Source organism: Microcaecilia unicolor, chromosome 4 (assembly GCF_901765095.1).
Source record: "Microcaecilia unicolor chromosome 4, aMicUni1.1, whole genome shotgun sequence".
NCBI lineage: Eukaryota > Metazoa > Chordata > Amphibia > Gymnophiona > Siphonopidae > Microcaecilia > Microcaecilia unicolor.
The window spans coordinates 207225189-207244706 of record NC_044034.1 but is presented as its reverse complement, the minus strand read 5'-3'; the positions used below and the strand labels follow the sequence as shown (position 1 = coordinate 207244706).

Below are 19518 nucleotides of genomic sequence, written 5' to 3'. Positions count from 1 at the left end.
CCGTGACCAATGGGCGCCTTTTTTCGCGGGTTCTGAATTTGAAATCATAATGGCTATGGTGACGTCAGCCTGTGCTAAGGAGCCTAGCAGACCAACTCTGAAGAAGTCATGAACACAGGCAGCAAGACCAATAGAACGTTGGAGGTGAGAATTATTATATAGGATGGCACTCCTTAAAGTGATAGTGCTATGGAATCACATAAAGTTAAATGCCAAGGCCAGTACTTAATTCTAAATGGTGTCTGCCATGGCTGAAAATCAGATCCATATGGTTCTATGTATGAAGAAAAACTCAATAGATATCTTTTTTTGGTCAGTGAAAGATTGTATTTATGAAATGAAAAGCAAAGACATTATGGCTATTGGAGTGCAAGTTTTTGTCCTGCAAACTGGATACTCAGGCAGGGCAAGTACTGGCAATTTAACATTTCCTCTTCATGAAAAAGCACTATAAAATGAAACTTTTTTCATTGACAAGTAGGAGGAATCAGCTATGAAAGTGGGGAATGCTATAATGAAGTGACAGTGGCGTAGCAAGGCGGGGGCGGGGGGGTGGTCCGCCCCGGGTGTCAGCTCAAGGGGGATGCTCCCTGCCAGCTCCCCCCCGGGTGCAGCACGATGACACCCCCCCTCAGCGCATCAACACCCCCAGACCCAGTGCCTACCCTCAGCTCCGTCCAACCAGCTCCCGCACCCTACCTTTAAAGAAATCTCAGAAGCCATGGCGAGGCGAGGCGCAGCGCTTCACGCCTGCATGTAAAAAAAGTGTGGATTGTCTCATTGGGCCTTCCCTCACTCTGTCTGTCCCACCCTCCGCTGACGCAACCTCCTATTTCCGCAAGGGCGGGACAGACAGAGTGAGGGAAGGCCCGATGAGACGATCCACACTTCTTTTACATGCGGGCGCGAGGCGCTGCGCCTCGCCTCGCCACGGCTTCTGAGATTTCTTTAAAGGTAGGGTGCGGGAGCTGGTTGGATGAAGTTGAGGAGGGTAGGCACTGGGTCGGGGGGGGGGTGTTGATGTGCCAAGGGGGGGGGATGTCATCATGCTGCACCCGGGGGGGGGGGGGTGCAACGGCGAACTGCCCCGGGTGGCAGCCCCCCTTGCTACACCACTGTGAAGTGATATCCTGTTTGGGACCTGATCTGAAATTTTGCATGGAATCCTGGGCATTATTTAGAGGGAGTTGACAGTCCTTGGAAAAAAAAACTGTTTCTCCAAATGATCCAGACAGTACTGGGAAGTGAAGGTGTGAATGAATGACCAGCTCTATGTACTTCTTCAGTGAAAAGAGAATGAAAATGGGCAACAGATGCTGATTAGATGTTCTTCCATTGTAGCAGTTAGTTGAAATTCTTCTAGGCCATAGTGGTGTAAAATGCAAGTTCATTAGACCATCAGATGACGTTCTTATAGCAAACTGCAATTCTTAGTCTGTCAAAATCAAAGGATATGAAAGATTTGTGGACTAGCAATACGGTTATGTTCTTCTCACATATTTAACACCTGTTACCAGTAGGAACTTTTACATAAGAGCCTTGGGTGGGGGGAGGGGGTATGGATAGCACTAACAGTGGCGCAAATTCAAATAAAAGGCCCTCAAGCAAAATTTTAAAAATGGCTCCCAACGCATGGGGATCCTCCTCAGAAGATATGGAAATAGCTAAAAGGCATCTTCCCCGTTCCCTGTGCCCCAGTGGAATTTACACCACTGAGTAGTCTGGATTGATTGATATGAAATGTGGACACCCCCACAGTAAAAAGTTGGGATGAGTTTAAAACATTACTCTGTTGTAGAAGAGCTGTAGATATGGAGCTTCTGGAATCTGCTTACTCTCCAGGCTGATGTTACTGCCACTGAGAGAACTTTTCAAGCTAGAAGATTTAGATCTAGATTTCATAAGCTGTTGGTACTAATGGTTTCTTGCTTGGGAGCTTCATATACCAGAGTCCCCTGATAAACCTGGAGACTAATGGATGAAATAAAACCAGATTTCCATTAACATTGGCTGCCATCGCACTCAAATGTACCTTCACAGAGGATTTTCTTTGGCTGGAGGATAGCAAATGAAACAAATAGTCTAGCAGGTTCTATGCAATACGGGTAAACAGATCCAATTTCCCCTGAGCCCACTACAAGGAAATCTTTTCCATCTGAAATGTTATGATTGCCTAGTTGATTCTTTCCTACTTCTACCTTCCAGAGTTAAAAAGACATCACTAATGAGTGCTCAACATCTATCTGTTTAACACTAGCAAATAAGTATTTTGCTGGTGAATTTTTCACCTAGCTTTAGTTAATAGGTAAGGAGATTCTTCTTGGTGAATCCAAGTTTTGATTGACAGCTAATACAGGAGACCAGAGTTGACAAGCCCAAAACAGGGTTATGAAGGTTACAGAAGTTCTGTTTTGTTGCATGTTTTGCATTTGTCTGAAAATTAGAGGAAGTGGGTAGGTGTAGATAAGCCCTGCTCCTCAATGTATATTGGAAGCATCTGATGCTATTCTGTGCATTGCTGGCCTTCTGGGGCAAAACTGCTTGAGCTTTTTATTGTTTTATGATGCAAATGGGTTCAGCATTGGGACTCCCCACTGTTGGAAAGCATTCTGAAGAATTTGCTGATCCAGGAACCATTCTGAGGCTAATGATAACGAGCGAGTTTGTCTGCAATCACATTTTGCTCTCCCAGCAGGTACATTGCTGGCAGGTGCATTCCTGAAGACATTGCACAGTTCCAGATTCTGAATTTTCCTGCAATGTTTGAACCTGTTCCTCCTTTAGTTGTCAGTCTGGATTAAGACTCTCTTTCCTCACAGATGGCTGGCAAATGCTCTGAGAGTACTGAAGATTGCCCTTAGCTCTAGAAGACTGATTTGATATCATTTTACTGTTAGTCCATGTAACTTGTATGTGGAGGGAGGCTATATGCACTCCCCATCCTATGACTTACATGTCCGTAGTTAACACCTCTTGGTGTTATGATTGATGAAATGGAAGAATCTATTTCAGATTTTCCCAGTCCCTCCATCATACCAGGAATACTGTTCCCAGATATTTTTTTTCTATCTGTAAGAAAGTGGCTGTTTCAGTTGATTACATTGGGAAATTGAGCAACCACTATAGATGATGCATATGGAGTGTCATGAACTGTGGCTGCCATATGATCACATAGCACTATGACTGAATGGTAAAAGAGTATGTTTTGCTCATTAAGACATTGGTGGTATCTATGATTGTGCTTGCTCAGCATAAGGAAAGTCATGCTGGTCTCCAATGTATTGGAAGTGTTGACATCACTGTAAGCTCAATTAGGGGTAATTTTATGATGAAGCTCAATGATTCCAGAAGGTGAGTCATGTCTTGGAAAGTCTGGCCTCTTGGGAGGACATTTTGGTGCTCATTTTCAAAGCACATAGCCTTATAAAGTTACACAGTAACTTTGTAAGTCTATGTGCTTTGAAAATGAGCTTCCATATCAACCAATTGTCTAGTTAGGTTTGCTGTTACCAATGCTAGACTTTCATGAAAACTCTCAGGAATGCTGATAGCCTGGAAGGGAGAACACGGTATTGATATTTCACAGCGTGGTACCGAAAGATTGGAGGGTGGCTAATGTAATGCCCATTTTTAAAAAGGTTCCAGGGGAGATCCAGGAAATTATAGACCGGTGAGTCTGACATCGGTGCCGGGGAAAATGGTAGAGGATATTATTAAAAACAAAATTACAGAGCACATCCAAGGACATGGATTACTGAGACCGAGTCAGCACGGCTTTTGTGTGGGGAAATCTTGCCTGACCAATTTACTTCCTTTGAAGGAGTAAACAAACATGTGGACAAAGGAGAGCCGGTTGATATTGTGTATCTGGATTTTCAAAAGGCATTTGACAAGGTACCTCATGAAAGGGTACAGAGGAAATTGGAGGGTCATGGGATAGGAGGAAAAGTCCTATTGTGGATTAAAAACTGGTTGAAGGATAGGAAACAGAGTGGGGGTTAATGGGCAGTATTCACAATGGAGAAGGGTAGTAGTGGGGTTCCTCAGGGGTCTGTGCTAGGACCGCTGCTTTTTAATATATTTAAAAATGATTTAGAGATGGGAGTAACTAACGAGGTAATTAAATTTGCTGATGACACAAAGTTATTCAAAGTCGTTAACTCGCGACAGGATTATGAAAAATTACAGAAGGACCTTACGAGACTGGGCGGCTAGATGGCAGATGACGTTTAATGTGAGCAAGTGCAAGGTGATGCATGTAGGAAAAAAGAACCCGAATTATAGCTATGTCATGCAAGGTTCCACGTTAGGAGTTACAGACCAAGAAAGGGATCTGGGTGTCGACGTCGATAATACACTGAAACCTTCTGCTCAGTGTGCTGCTGCGGCTCGGAAAGTGAATAGAATGTTGGGTATTATTAGGAAAGGTATGGAAAACAGGTGTGAGGATGTTATAATGCCGTTATATCGCTCCATGGTGCAACCGCACCTTGAGTATTGTGTTCAATTCTGGTCGCCGCATCTCAAGAAAGATATAGTGGAACTGGAAAAGGTGCAGCGAAGGGCGACTAAAATGATAGCGGGGATGGGACGACTTCCCTATGAAGAAAGACTAAGGAGGCTAGGGCTTTTCAGCTTGGAGAAGAGATGGCTGAGGGGAGACATGATAGAGGTATATAAAATAATGAGTGGAGAGGAACAGGTGGATGTGAAGCATCTGTTCACGCTTTCCAAAAATACTAGGACTAGGGGGCAATGCGATGAAACTACAGTGTAGTAAATTTAAAACAAATCGGAGAAAAAGTTTCTTCTCCCAACACGTAATTAAACTCTGGAATTTGTTGCCGGAGAACGTGGTGAAGGCGGTTAGCTTGGCAGAGTTTAAACAGGGGTTAGACGGTTTCCTAAAGGACAAGTCCATAAACCACTACTAAATGGACTTGGGAAAAATCCACAATTCCAGGAATAACATGTATAGAATGTTTGTACATTTGGGAAGCTTGCCAGGTGCCCTTGACCTGGATTGGCCGCTGTCGTGGATAGGATGCTGGGCGCGATGGACCCTTGGTCTTTTCCCAGTTGGCATTACTTATGTACTTAAGTACAGTATTGTTACAGGACTCTGAGTACAGTGAATCAGAGGGATTTCCTATATAGAGGATGAATCACTATTTGCAAATAGAAACAGAAAGCACAACCAGCCTTCTCCAGTGGCGGGCAGACTCGGTCATTTCTAAAACCCTGATAAAAAAAAAACAAATAATAAAACAGTGGTATCATCTTCATTTCTCTCAGATTCTGATAGACCATCACATTTTCTGATCGTTGCTGGATTATCAACAAAAGGTTTGAGGACAGTAAACAGAGGGAAATAGCAACATAAACACAGAAATATACCAAAGGAGTGAAGCTGGCCTCTAGAAATATAAAGTCCACTGATTGAAATCAGCAAATTTTATTGACAGGCCCAACACAGATGGTGTTTCAGCTAAAAGACTGCATCAGGAGTGGCACACTCAATATATCATAGATGTCTAAACAGCAAATTTATTGTATAGTGGAAATACATTAATAAAGTGTATATGTCATAAAATGCCAACAACAGCACTATCCATAATTTAAGGTAGCTCCTGAAGTAGTCTATGAGTAGGAACCCTGACTGTATCATCAGGAGCTTCAGTTTATTATTGTAAGAGGCCAAAGCCATCAACTTTAGGCTTCTTACCTTCAGTGTGAAAGGGAAGTTCTTGCACATTTTCATAATAAAGTTTGGACAGGAAATGTCTTCTTGCAAAGAAGTGCTCCTAGCCAAAGGGGTGATGATTCTACAGGAGATTCGTCTGCCCTATCAGACCAGTCCAGTGAATTTTCCAAACTGAAGAGTGCGAGAACTTAAAGTTGTCTGGACCATGGACGGGGGCGGGGGATTAAAGAGGATAGCTGTGGGATTGTTGTAAGTGGGCAGCATCAGATAGTAAATACAGAGATGTTTATGCTTCAGTTTGGGCTACTGCTAGCGCTCTTACCTGATTACAGTGTGGAAGGAAAACGAGACCCTGTGCTTTACTGTGGAGCCTGCAGGGCATTAGTAGATGAACTGCTGTATGAAATTAAGAAAGTGAACCCAAAGAAGACTACTGAAGTAGGGTCATTCTGAATAAGTCCTGATGGAACACAGGAAAAGAATAAGATTCCTTTAGCAAAGTCTGAAAGCTACTTAACTGAGGTATTGGAAAACATTTGTGATAGAATGAATGACTATAACCTTCACGTGGATCCAGAGACACAGGAGAAGTCATACAAGAGATTTGCTCCAAGGGATGGTGAACAAATTGGCGCAATAGATTTCAACAACTTTCAGTTTAATGCTGATACTTCTAACTATTTGAAATTTGTGTGTGAAAGTGTAGTGGAGAAACATGAAGATGAAATACTTTCACTTATTGCCCAGGAGGCAGACTCTCTGGCTGGCAAGCTGTGCAGTGAAAAGACAGGTTTTTGCCAAGTTTCTTCTCATTCTGAACTCTAAAACTAAAAGAAATTTGTGAAAAGAATGAAAACAAACAAAAAAAAAATCTCTGCCATTTTATATGAACAGTATGCTTCTGTGTGCAGTATTTACATCTATATTTCCTGTGAATAAAATCATTTGTCTTTGTAGGAAAAATTTCCTATTAAAATATTAAAAAAAAAAAAAAAAAAGAGTGTAAATTTTAAGCTGAAAATTCATCTTAATTTTTAGGAGCTTGAAAGCTATGCATATAAATTTAGGCCCACCTAAACTTTTATAGTCTTTGTCCCACAAATGATAAGATGGATTTGGATAGGCTTTGATTGCAACTTCAGTAGTTGGAACCTAAAGACAATGCTGGGCGGACTTCAATGGTCTATGTCCCAGAAATGTCAAAGAGAGACAATGATCAAGTATTATATATCACATTCATTGTTGGTTTATCATGATAATGAGTGTGACTGTTGGGCAGACTGGATGGACTGTTCAGATCTTTATCTGTCATCATTTACTATGTTACTATGTTTGCCTAGATTTACAAGCCTAATGCTGAAAATCAGTGCTAATCTCCTACCTTCTTTTCCCTATCCTAAATCAACTTCTGTTGCCATCCACTTTTTATGCTCCTAAAGTTTAGTAATATTTTGAGTTTAAAGGTAGGTACTCAGCCCTAGTACATTTTCAAAGGCTAATTTAGGAGCATAACTCTCAAAGGGGCCCTTTTACTAAGCTGTATTAGGTGCTAACACATGCCTAATGCATCTTAAAATAGCATATTATGAGACACTCAAGCATGTCATTTTAGCACACGTTAATCCATGCATTAAAATTTTTTTTCTTTTATTTTTGGGAGGGGGTATGTCAGGAAGTGTTTCTACACTAATCAGTGCAGCTGCATTACCACACGCTAGCTTGTTAGCGCTGGATTACCATGTGAGTCTCTACCACCTACAAAATGGGTGGTGGTAAGTGCTTATGCCATAATTTTTATTATGGGTTGTGTGCTAATGGTAACATTAGTGTATGGCCACTAATACAAAAAATGGAAAATTTGCCATTTTATAGTTGCACCAATGATGGACTTAGAGGGCAAGAAAAACCCATACGGCCACTTTTTGCTGCAGCTTATTAAAGGGCCCCAAAGTTAGTTACACAAATCCTTTTAATATTGGACCCTTTAAGGGCAACTGTATAAGGCATGCCTACAGTAAGATGCCGTTAGAATAGAAGTACTCCTAAGTGGGATTTTTGGCCCCATTAATTGGCACTTTTGCCCATAACAGTTTGGCGCTGTTCTATAAACTTGGCACGCCACTCGCATAGTGTATTCCTGAAATTGTGCCATAAGCATGGGAGGATCATGAGTATGACACACACAACTTATACAATACTATTAGTTGCATATGCTGCATGGCATACTTAGGTGCACCAACGTATGCCAGCCATTCACCTGGCATAAGTGGTAGCACCTAGTTTTCGGCACACCAAAGCAGCTTTGTGTTTCTATTCCATAGCAGGTTAGGCATGCCCTAATGCCATTGTAGAATTTGCGCTAAGCATGCCCCCTTGAGGCACCTATATTTAGTCACTACTTTACAGAATTGCCTCTTATGGGCACCCAAAAAATTGGTGCCCCCGAAAAAAAAAAACATTCTATAAGCCACACTTCAAGTTTGGTGCAATTTACAGAATAGTGCTCATGTCCGGGAATCGTATTTAACTTCAGACATGGCCATTTGTACCAACTGAAACATGAGTGCAAATGTATGCAAAGAAAGAAATAGGAAGTTCCCCTACGACAATCTAAGGAAGACACCAGAGAAGTAGAGGATGACACATGACCTTCAGGCAGGGAGTTTTGGAGAAAACATCTTTATTGTAGCACCAACAATGGTGACCCAACACTGGTCCGTGTTTCGGCGGGTGTACCGCCTGCTTCAGGGGTCACATGCATATACTCTGTGGGTACTATTATATATTGTACTTGGTACAACACACTGTATAACCAGGAAAGAGGGGCAATGGCCTGGAACTGAGATCCACCACTTCTTTTATGACTCAAGAGACAGAGCAACAGGAGGTGTTCTCTGTTTCAGAAGTCCTCTAGGGTCCAGCAGCCTCCTGTGCCTGAAGACATGTATCCCTGTTATTCTATAACAATGTGCATTCATTTTAGACATGCCCCTGTTACACCCATGACCCTCCCATTTCCAAGCCCCCTTTTTTCAAATCGCACTAATTAAATCTTAGTGCCAATAATTGCTTGTTAGAAAGCCAATTATTGGTGCTAATTACCTCGCTATTAAAATTAAATTGCATGTACAATTTTTGGCAACTTTTATAGAATTAGGGGATTTGTGTATAAAGTTAGGCACTCAGGGCTGAAAGCAAACCAGACTTGCATCATTTCATTTAGACTGGTTTTAGTCACGCTAAATGATTTTTTTTTCTTTTGCTGCTAATGCACAGAGGCTTTTGGCTACTGCTTCACCATGCTCGGAAGCAGTGACCAAAAGTCTTATGCGAATGAGCTTGCTTGTATTAAAATGAGCTCATTAGCAATTCTGTGCAATGCTCAGAACAACGGTGCACAGAAACTCCCTGCCGTAATGATTAAAACCTACCAACAGCTCCTGAGTTGTCGGTAGGTTTTACATGTTAGGGCAGGGTGACTTTTAGAACCACGCTTGCCTCCTAACTTCTCCTCAGGAGGCAGCAGCAGCTTTTTTCTCTCCCTCGCACACTTACCCTGTCGCTTCCTACTTCTAGCCACCGCCAAAAGGTTATCTTGCTTCCCCCCTCCTCCTTTCATTGGACATTCGCACAAGAGCTGTGTCTACTGCACAGCTCTTGTGGGCATGCACCAGGAAGTTCAAAGCCCTTTATCAACCAATGCTCAACACTAACAGCATGCATATAATTTGCAAACTGTTAGTGTTGAGAATTGGTCTCTAAAAAAAAAATATCGGTGCTCCACTCGTTTTTTTCCGGCGCTGTGAGTTCTGTGCATCTCCTCCTTAGCCCCAGCAAATGTTCAAAGAGGCCAATTTAGGAGCATAACTCTCAAAGCTAGGAGCATAAATCCTTTGAAAATCAATCTCTATGTGTGCACAGCAGAATCCATGCAGCTCCGGTGCTACAGTTTTCTTTTTTCTCTCTCTCGTTCCTATTTATGAGAGCTGGAGTATTATGACACACAGTGAAACTGTTAGAAATCTGGATGAGAAATGGGAACTGCTACAGCAGTTTCCTTTGTATAAAATAGCAACAGGTTGCATAGCTATTCTATTCAGACCTCAGAGAGGCAGATTGTAGGCACAAATCACTATTGCCTGTCACGCAGATATGCGGAGAAGAATTCCTTTCAGCTTTCACATGAATATAAATCATTTTGATCAGATGATGCTGTCCCCAGCACCAGTGTAATCTTCACATACTGTATATGTCTCTCTATAATGAGAAACTGAAATGGAAAATAATACTCAGTCTCAGACTTGCATTTTTCAGGTTCATTTGCACAGATTTAAATCCACGCTTGTGTTATGGGAAAGACGTCATTGAATATGATTTCATCATTAGCTGAGAAGTCTTATTTCTATGGCTTACCTTCTTCCTTCCTTTCAGATTACCAGCCAGTGGCAAAATGGTAAATACAGCAGCAATGCCAGGACAGATGCAACATGACGAGGCCAACCGAAAAACCGACTCTCGTTCTTCAGTTTCTGATCTTGTTAATTCCCTCACTAGTGAGATGTTAATGGTGAGTAAAGATGTGCCTTTAGGGCCATTTACTTCATTATCCAATATGTTATTCTAAGTGAAAAACCTGGAGCAGTGTGTGAACTCTTAATCCATTTGCCCCTAGGATTAACATAGAAAAGATGTTTTATAGGTAAAGTTGAATGAAATTAAAGGAGAGTGGCCCCTGTGATTGAATGTCAATGCTTCTCAACCAAGTCCTCAGGACACAACCAAACAGTCAGATTTTCAGGATATCCACAATGAATATGCATGAGATAGATTAGCATGCACTCCATCCTTAGTATGCAAATCTCTCTCATGCAAATTCATTATGGATATTCTGAAATCCCAACCGGCAGGATATGTCCTGAGGACTGGGTTGAGAAGCACTGCCCTGTGTTGTTATATTGCTGCTGCTGAGGGGTAATTTATAAGCTGCTTGAGCACATAGTCAGGAGGAGGGTGGATGGAGCCAAGGAGTCCCAAAACTTAACCAGATCGTGGCAATAATTCGATCTCCTATCCAGGTAACTTAGGGCAGATCGAAGGCTGCTATAAGTTATCCAGATAAGTTATCCATATAGCAGACTGTATCTATGCGGATAAGTTCCAGTGGTGACTGGTGCTGAGTATCCAGATATTTTTTTGCCTGCCACAGCGAGCATTAAAAAAAAAACACCAACCACAGCAGCTGAGCACCCATGCATATGTGTTGATTTCTACTGGCACATGTACTCGCAAAGCTATTCCTGTAGGAGCATTTGGGTAAACTATGAACACATATAGAACACACTGATTGCCTTGGTAAAATGTATATAGAATATGCACCTACATGGTTTCCATGCCTAGGAGCCCACAGCCTGATATTCAAAATGATTTATATGGCCAGGCCTGTCCAGGGCTAACTGGGCATTTTCAGTGGCACTTGGATGGCGCCTAAGCTGAAATTAGTTATTTTGGGTGTGTTCTGAGGGTGAAGTCTACACTTAGCCAATTAAGTGCCAATTTTCAGCATTTAACTGGCTAAGATAATTGCATAAAAGTCAGTTCTATCTTTATGTGGTTCTCCATGGCCAGTTAAGTGCTGAATATTGCATTTATTATTTATTTGGATTTTGCTCATGCTTTTTCAGTAGTAGGTCAAGGTGAGTTACATTCCGGTACTCTGGGTGTTTCTCTGTCCCAGGAGGGCTACCAATCTAAGTTTGTGCCTGAGGCAATGGAGGGTTAAGGGACTTGCCCAAGATCACAAGGAGTGGCAGTGGGAAGTGAACCAGGCAACTCTGGATGTCAAGAGGGGATGGAGTGGAGGAGTGGCCTTGTGGTTAGGGTGGTGGACTTTGGTCCTGGGGAACTGAGGAACTGAGTTTGATTCCCGGCACAGGCAGTTCCCTCCATTGCCTGCCACATTGAGCCTGCCATGAGTGGGAAAGCGCGGGGTACAAATGTAACAAAAAAAAAAAGACCAGTTCTCTAATCACTAGGCCATGCCTCCACTCCACAATCATGGTCTAACATTGAATTTCTGGGTATAATGCTGGTGGCAGCCAAACACTGATCACCTCTGGCTGAATATCAGACTCCTAGTTTTCAAATTACCCTCTCTGTGTTGAAACTGAGAGAAGTATAGCTTTCAGCTTATCCAAACCAGTCTCTCCTGCCATCGCTACAAGGAGACTGAATGAACTGTTACCTCCTACCACACTTTCATTACAGTAAACCCTTTAGGGCTGGTCCCACAGACTGATCCACAGTCAGGATCTTTTACCGTTGTTTAGGGTAGAGATGCTTATTCTTAATGAGAAATGACACTAATGGATAACAGCCTTTTGCCAGGTAAATTTCACACTGCAGTTGACTGTCATTACTGCCTATGAAATTTAGTCCCAGTGTGAGACCAGTGCTGCTAGAAATGTGACAACCAGATCAGCAGTTCTGAAATGGGTATTAAGAAGTCATTGAGTGTGTTAAAAAGAGAGGATACAGAGTTGTGAATAATTAGGGTTTTTTTTTCCCTAAAAGTTGTTATGAAAGAGAATTTGAAAGAAATTATGGACAGCATGTCTTCCTGCTGAAATGAATCCTTGGAGGCTGGAGGTTGATAACATTGTTTCAACTTATAAAGCCTTAACCATCCAATCTAGTACTATTAACAGCAATGCTACACAGAAAGACCCAGTTTAGTGAATTCCTGACCCAGGGAGAAGATGCATTATGTGCTAAGAATTACATTTAAAATCTTTCAATTGCATAGAGCAATCCCGGGTTTGGAAAAGAAAGAAAGCATGATACTGAGACAGTCTGAAGCAGTTTGCCAGGAATAGAGAGACCAGGCAGGGTAAGCTGAAGACTATTATTGTTCTAGGTAACAGTGTGAATATTAAACAGACTCCAGACATTCCGAAGACTTCAGTTATCCAAATTCAAGATGTAGAATCATTGCTGTCAAACATATTCACCGAGTTTAGGAGACTTTTTCCCACCATCCCCTCACTTCAGTTAAATTCCATGTTAGCAGTTTGACATGGTAACTAACATATGTTAAAACACATTGGAGGTCATTTTATAAATCTTCTTCAAATGTAAAAGATGTCTTGAAAAATTAGGTCACACTTGAAAGTATATGTGGTGATATAGGTGTGTTGAAGGGCAGAGTTTGGATAGAGCATGGGCGGAGTTGCAATGTATGTACATATTGTACAAAATACAGCTCTATACTTTATGCCAGTTGTGCTTACTCCTACATAAGTACATAAACATCACCATGCTAGGACAGACCAAGGGTCCATCGAGCCCAGCTCCCTGTCACCGAAAGAACAAGCAATTTGTCCTGCCCTTCCTAGAAATAGTGTATTATTCCCTTGTCCATTCAATAACATTCTATGGCCTTTTCCTCCAGGAAGCTGTCCAACCTTATTTTGAACTCCGCTAAGTTAACCGCCTTAACTACTTTTTCCAGCAGCGAATTTCAGAGTTTAACTACGCGTTGAGTGAAGAAAAATTTCCTCCTAGTCCTTGAAAGCCACCAATGGGTTAGGTTTTTCTGAATATAGCTAGTGAGTATGGATGAGAGAGATTTGCATGCATACTGCCTCCACTGTATGCAAATGTATCTTGTGCATATTAATTAGGCCTATTCTGAAAGCCTGACCTGTTGGCAGCCCTCAAGGACTGGGAGTGAAGACCACTGCTTTATATGGTAACATTTTTGCCTGTTCTCACAATCTAAGAGCTATTTCTGCAGCGGTTTAAAACCTTAAAAATATATTCTATAGAAATAGTAAGAGTGCATACTATCCATTTGAAATATTATTTTGCAGAGGGAAAGGTGATTTGAATGGCCTGTTCTTGTTCCCTTGCTGAAGTTGTCAACTTTATAGCCTAAAGTATTTAGTATTCTATGAAGATACATATACACCTAAGGTGCTCATTTTCAAAGCAGATGGAAATTTCAATTTGGTCAAAAAATGTTAATCTTCCAAAAATCTCCAAATTGTGATTTTCGAAAGGCACAATCTGGACATCCTACACTGCAGTTCATCCAAACAGCAAGGTGGTGTGTTTAGGGTGGAACTAGGGAGGGCCCAAATTTAGGACATCCAACAGTAATAATCAAGCGGAAAGAAACGTCCAAGTCAAAAAAGAAGGGCTTCCTAAGTTAGACCTGTTTCAGTCATATGCAGGGTATAAAAAGGTGCCTTGATTGAGTAGCTGACCCCTGGAAGATTTAAGGCATGAAGGAAAGGGAAAGGGAATTCTTCTGAATGTGACACCAGAAAGAGAAACTAGACTCCCTGACAGTATCAGGTATTATGGGCATTCTGAACACAGCAGCAAGCAGGTCTGAAGGGTAGTGGCCAGTGCAGTGGACTCTCCAGAAACAGAGATATACCTACTGTACCTATTATTAAACCTGCAAGCCTGAGGGATATTGAGGAAGCGCACATTCAGATACAGTAGGTATTTCTCTGTTTCTGGAGGACTCACCACCATTTAAAATAACAGAGTTGCATTGGAATATGAGCATGGGTGCCCAGGATTAAAGTCCACTGCACTGACCACTGGGCTGCCCCTCTGCTCTACAAGGATGTCTCTGTGGCCATTTTGTACAAATGCTACCAGACAGATGTCCTTTTTCAGGTTCATAATTTGGACAATTTCTTTTGGAAAGTGGCTGTTCATTTTGGATGTTCTCATATATTTTCAAACAGGAAACCCCAATGTTTTTCCTGTTCGAAAATGACTGTGAGATGGACATTTCTTGGACTTTATGAGCAGGATGTCCTAATTCTAATTTGGACATCCTTTTGAAAATGCCCCTTCTAAATGTCTTTATCAAATAGGTTACAAATAGGTGCCTTCAAGCCCTATAAACCCAGATAATAACCCTGTTCTAAAATTATCCTCTTAATGTGCTTTAAAAATTGTAATGAAGTACATACTAGGAATGGGCCGTCATTTGCAATAACATAGGAAATGTCAGTGGCACATCCCATGGCATTGCATTTCCTTAATACACAAAGATGAGAACAAAAAAAACACAACATTTTGGGGTCACTGTGCAAAGTGATTTAAACAGCCAGAAATGGCTCCTGGCCATTTAAATTGCCTGACCAGGGCTAACTGGGCATATTCCCCAGCATTTAATCAGATACTGCCATTGAATATACGGGTTAGCTCCTAAGCTGAAACCGGCTACTTTGTGGGCATTCCAGGAGTGGAGTCAGCACTTAGCTGGTTAAGTCCCAATACTTAGCACTTAACCATCTAGGATAATCGCATAAATAGGATCACATAAAACACAATCCTATCTTTATGTGGTTCATCATAGCCAGTTAAGTGTTGAATATTGCACATAGAGGGGCATAATTGAACGAAAACACCTATCTCCATGGGCGTTTATCTCCGAGAACGGGTCCGTGAAGGGGTGGACCGAACCGTATTTTGGGAAAAAATAGACGCCCATGTTTTATTCAACAATGTGTGAGCTGGGCGTTTTTGTTTTTCAGCGATAATGGAAAATGAAAGCGCCCAGCTCAAAAACGAATAAATCCAAGACATTTATTCGTGGGAGGGGCCAGGATTCGTAGTGCACTGGTCCCCCTCACATGCCAGGACATCAACCGGGCACCCTAGGGGGCACTTTTACAAAACCAAAAAAACAGGTAAAAGAGCTCCCAGGTGCATGGCACCCTTCCCTTGTGTGTTGAGCCCCCTAAATCCCCCTCAAAACCCACTGCCCACAAGTCTACACCATTACTATAGCCCTAAGGGGTGAAGGGGGGCACCTACATGTGGGTACAGTGGGTTTGGGGGGGGTTGGACGACTAATAAGCATTAAGCAGCACAATTGTAACAGGTAGGGGGGATGGGCCTGGGTCCACCTGCCTGAAGTCCACTGCACCCCCTAACAACTCCTCCAGTTACCTGCATACTGCTGCCAGGGAGCTGGGTATGACATTTGAGGGTGAAAATAAAAAGTTGTGAAACATCATTTTTTTGTGGTGGGAGGGGGTTAGTGACCACTGGGGGAGTCGGGAGGTCATCCCCGATTCCCTCCAGTGGTCATCTGGTCATTTAGGGCACTTTTTGGGGCCTTATTCGTGAAAAAACAGGGTCCAGGAAAAGTGTCCTAAATTCTAGCTAAAAACGCATACTTTTTTCCCATTATCGGTGAAATGCGCCCATCTTTGTTCGGCAGATAACCACGCCCCAGTTCTGCCTTCGCCACACCTCTGACACGCCTCCATCAACTTTGTCCGCATCCGCGACGGAGTGCAGTTGAAAACGTCCAAAAATCGGCTTTCGATTATACCGCTTTATTCGTTTTTGTGAGATAAACGTCCATCTCCCGATTTAGGTCGGAACTTGGGCGTTTTTCTCGTTCGATTATAAGCAGGATAACCACCTAGGTTTTATCTGGCCTCATATACATGGGTATTCATTACCAGTGCCTGAACATGAATAACTGGGACTAAAGCTGGCAGCTGTAGCATAGAAACATCCAATTTTGGACGTCCTTAACTGCCCAGTGCAGAAACGTCCAAAATTTGGACGTCCTCAACTGCCCCGTCGCTATACCTCCGACACCCCCTTAAAATTTGGCCGTCCCTGCAACAGGGCAGTTAAGGACGTCCATCTTCCGATTTAAAGATGGGCGTCCTTCTCTTTTTATTGGTCTCCAGCCCAGACCTGTCAAACAAGTGCGGGAGGATTGTGCTGAGCACGTGCTCAGGCACAATTCTCCCACACTTCTACCCCATAATCAGAGATAATTGCGCTGCTTAAATTTGCATGCATTATCTCTGATCCTAGGTCTAATAGCACCCCACGCTGTTCCAGTGCTATTTTAGAGCGCTGTTTGGAACAGCGTAGGGCTTTTGATCATCTGGCTTACAACCTAATTTTGTACCTGAGGCAAGGAAGGATTAAGTGACTTGCCCAAGATCACAAGGAGCAGCAGGGGGATTTGAACCAGCCACTTCTGGTTATCAGAACCACTGCTCTAATCACTGGGCCACTCCTCCACATCTAGAGAAGGGGGTTGGAAAGAGATGAGGAGTACACTCAATAGCTAACACTAACTGCAAAGCCTGCAGATAAAGTGAAAATTCAATTAAACCTTGAAAGGTATTGTTAACTACTTCTGTGTTATCTGCCATTATGGAGGTACAATTGCAAACTACCTGATCATCTGGACCAGGGAGCAAATGTGCCTAACACCACCTCACCTGTTCATTAAAATGGTTATTTCATTTGGCTGTCTAATAGTCTCCTCTCATACGTGTAAACAGGTAATTGGTGCTAAACAATTTTCAAGTTTTATTCGGTACTTGATATACCACCCAATCAGTGGACTTTCTAGGCAGTGGCATAGCAAGGGGGGGCGGGAGGGGCGGTCCGCCCTGGGTATCAGCTCAGGGGGGGTGCTCCCTGCCAGCTCCCCCCCCCCTGGGTGCAGCACGATAACACCCCCCCCCCCGACCCAGTGCCTACCCTCCTCCATCCAACCAGCTCCCTACCTTTAAAAAAATATCGGAATCCGAGGCGAGGCACAGCGCCTCGTGCCTGCACATAAAAGAAATGTGGACCGTCTTATCGGGCCTTCCCTCGCTCTATCTGTCCCGCCCTCCACTGACGCAACTTCCTATTTCCGCAAGGGCGGGACAAACAGAGCGAGAGAAGGTCCGATGAGACGGTCCACATTTCTTTTACGTGCAGGCGCGAGGCGCTGCGCCTCGCCTAGGATTCCGATATTTTTTTTTAAGGTAGGGAGCTGGTTGCACGGAGGAGGGTAGGCACTGGGTCGGGAGGGGGGTGTCGATGTGCCGAGGGGGGGTGTCATTGTGCTGCACCCGGGGGGGGTGCAACGGCGAACCGCCCCGCCCCGGGTGGCAGCCACCCTTGCTACGCCACTGTTTCTAGGTAGTTTACAATGTTATAAATAATAATGTATGGAGGAAATGGAAAAAAAAATAGACTATTCATACACGTCTATGTTACAAGATCAGCCCCGAGTGATGCCGCTCTTTTTCTGTACATATACGTTTTTAGACGATCTCGCTGTGTGCCCCAGGCAGCAAATACATATGCACTCCTGCATGTCTTTATACATATTTTACAAAAGGCTCTTTGTTTGGCAAAGCCTTTCGTAAAATGCTGGAAGCAAAAGTGAACATCCCGACTTGGACATCTCACCTGCCGGCAAATGCATAATTTGCTTTGAATATCAGCCAGAGGGAAATTACACCAGAAGCAAATGCATTATTGATACTGTTACTGTAGGGAAATGAGGCTGGAAGTAATGTGATTGGAACCCTGAACAAAAGAGCGTATTTAGACAAGTGTTTGTCCTTGTAGAAGGCATGATGTCTGGGACTCCTGTTAAAGTAAGAGGAACTGCTTTGAAGATAGGGAATGGGAAAAAGGAGAGATGCCTTATAAGGTGGTGGAGAAGGTAGTGATCAAAAAGGGCAATTTCTTCATTTTCCTCTTAGAAGAAAAAGTTTGAAAGGTTCGAATAATGAAGGCATGAAAGAAAAAGCTGTTAGGATGGCATAAGGTCTGTACTGAGCAGGAATCACACCCTATGAGACACACCCCCTGGTGCCCCCACCCCACTCAATGTGCCAAGATCGAAACAGTGGACAGGGAGCAATTTTGGCACCTCCACCTCTCGTGTGCTTTGTGCAGCTGCTCGCACAGCCTCAGTACAGCCCTCTAAGAAGATTCCCAGCACCACTTAAAACAGTGATTTATGGAAAGAGAAATTCAGCTTCAATAACTACTGACTAGGTGTTTTGCTGTTCTGCTGTATTAATTGATGTTTGCCTGTCAGAACATTAAAGGACACCTTTGCCTTGAAAGCAAATGTAAATGTGCGGACTTTGAACATAATGAGATCAAGAAAAAGCAGATAACAGCAAAAGTGGCTTTTGATAATTATTAATTGAAGCCTTGCGTTCACAACAAAACTTGTTATACCTGTATCTGTATAATGCATGCCTACAGAGAAAGGGTAGAGGGAATGTATATAGCTGGGGTCACATCTTTGCCCAATGGTACTGCAAAATATTAGATCTTTTTCAATTGCAGGCTGGCACTTCTTGTATAATGACCTTACAATGCACGAGAGGCCACAAAATCTGAACATGCTCGTGAGGTTGTCACAGATAATGGATGGTGGCAGCGATGACACAGGTGCCTCAGTTGAGTAGATGTAGCTAGGAGAGACAGAGGGAACATGCTGAGGTAGATGCAATAGGATGGGATTAGATGCCAGAGAGGCATAAGAGGCTGAGGAGAGGGGAACAGACTTGCCAAGGCTTCCATATTTAGTAGGAGACTCGGCTTTGGAAGTCTATTTTCTGCACTACCACACTGGTGACCAAAGTGCACTAAGCAGTTAGTTGTGAATTAGCACACGCTGTTAGTGCATGAGCATAGTAGCTGTTACTGCACTGACATGACAGCACTTGCTAAATTCATGTGCTAGCTGCATGCCATGTTATGGGCTGGGAAGAGGGCAGGTTATGGGTGGAGAAGAAGAGTGGACTGAATGTTGAGTGGGTGCATAGTATATTACCGTGCACTAGCTGTCATGGCTGCTGATAGGGTAGATGCATTTACTCTCTTTGCACTTACACTATTGGCATGCATTTACCATAGTGACAACTGTAAAAGTAAACCCTAATAAGTCTCCATAACCTCCCATCCCCCCCACCCTGATCAATCTCCATAACACCCTACCCCCAGATATGCATCCA

The 19518-nt window shown here is 43.0% G+C and overlaps 2 protein-coding genes across 2 annotated transcripts in view; both read left to right on the top strand.

Moving 5' to 3' along the window:
- The window catches only part of SYT7 (synaptotagmin 7), an 824787-nt gene that overhangs the window by 660616 nt on the left and 144653 nt on the right, over nt 1–19518 (top strand). The window contains 1 exon segment of the mRNA XM_030201170.1: nt 10136–10271. Coding sequence (XP_030057030.1) covers nt 10136–10271 — 136 coding nt within the window.
- LOC115468967 (protein canopy homolog 1-like) lies at nt 5927–6608 on the top strand. Its single transcript, XM_030201171.1, has one exon. The coding sequence runs from the start codon at nt 6251–6253 to the stop codon at nt 6527–6529; it is 279 nt and encodes a 92-aa protein (XP_030057031.1). The 5' UTR covers nt 5927–6250; the 3' UTR covers nt 6530–6608.

What these genes read in the sequence shown, in the direction of transcription:
- LOC115468967 (XM_030201171.1), top strand. Translation starts at nt 6,251, where the DNA reads ATGAATGACTATAACCTTCACGTGGATCCAGAGACACAGGAGAAGTCA.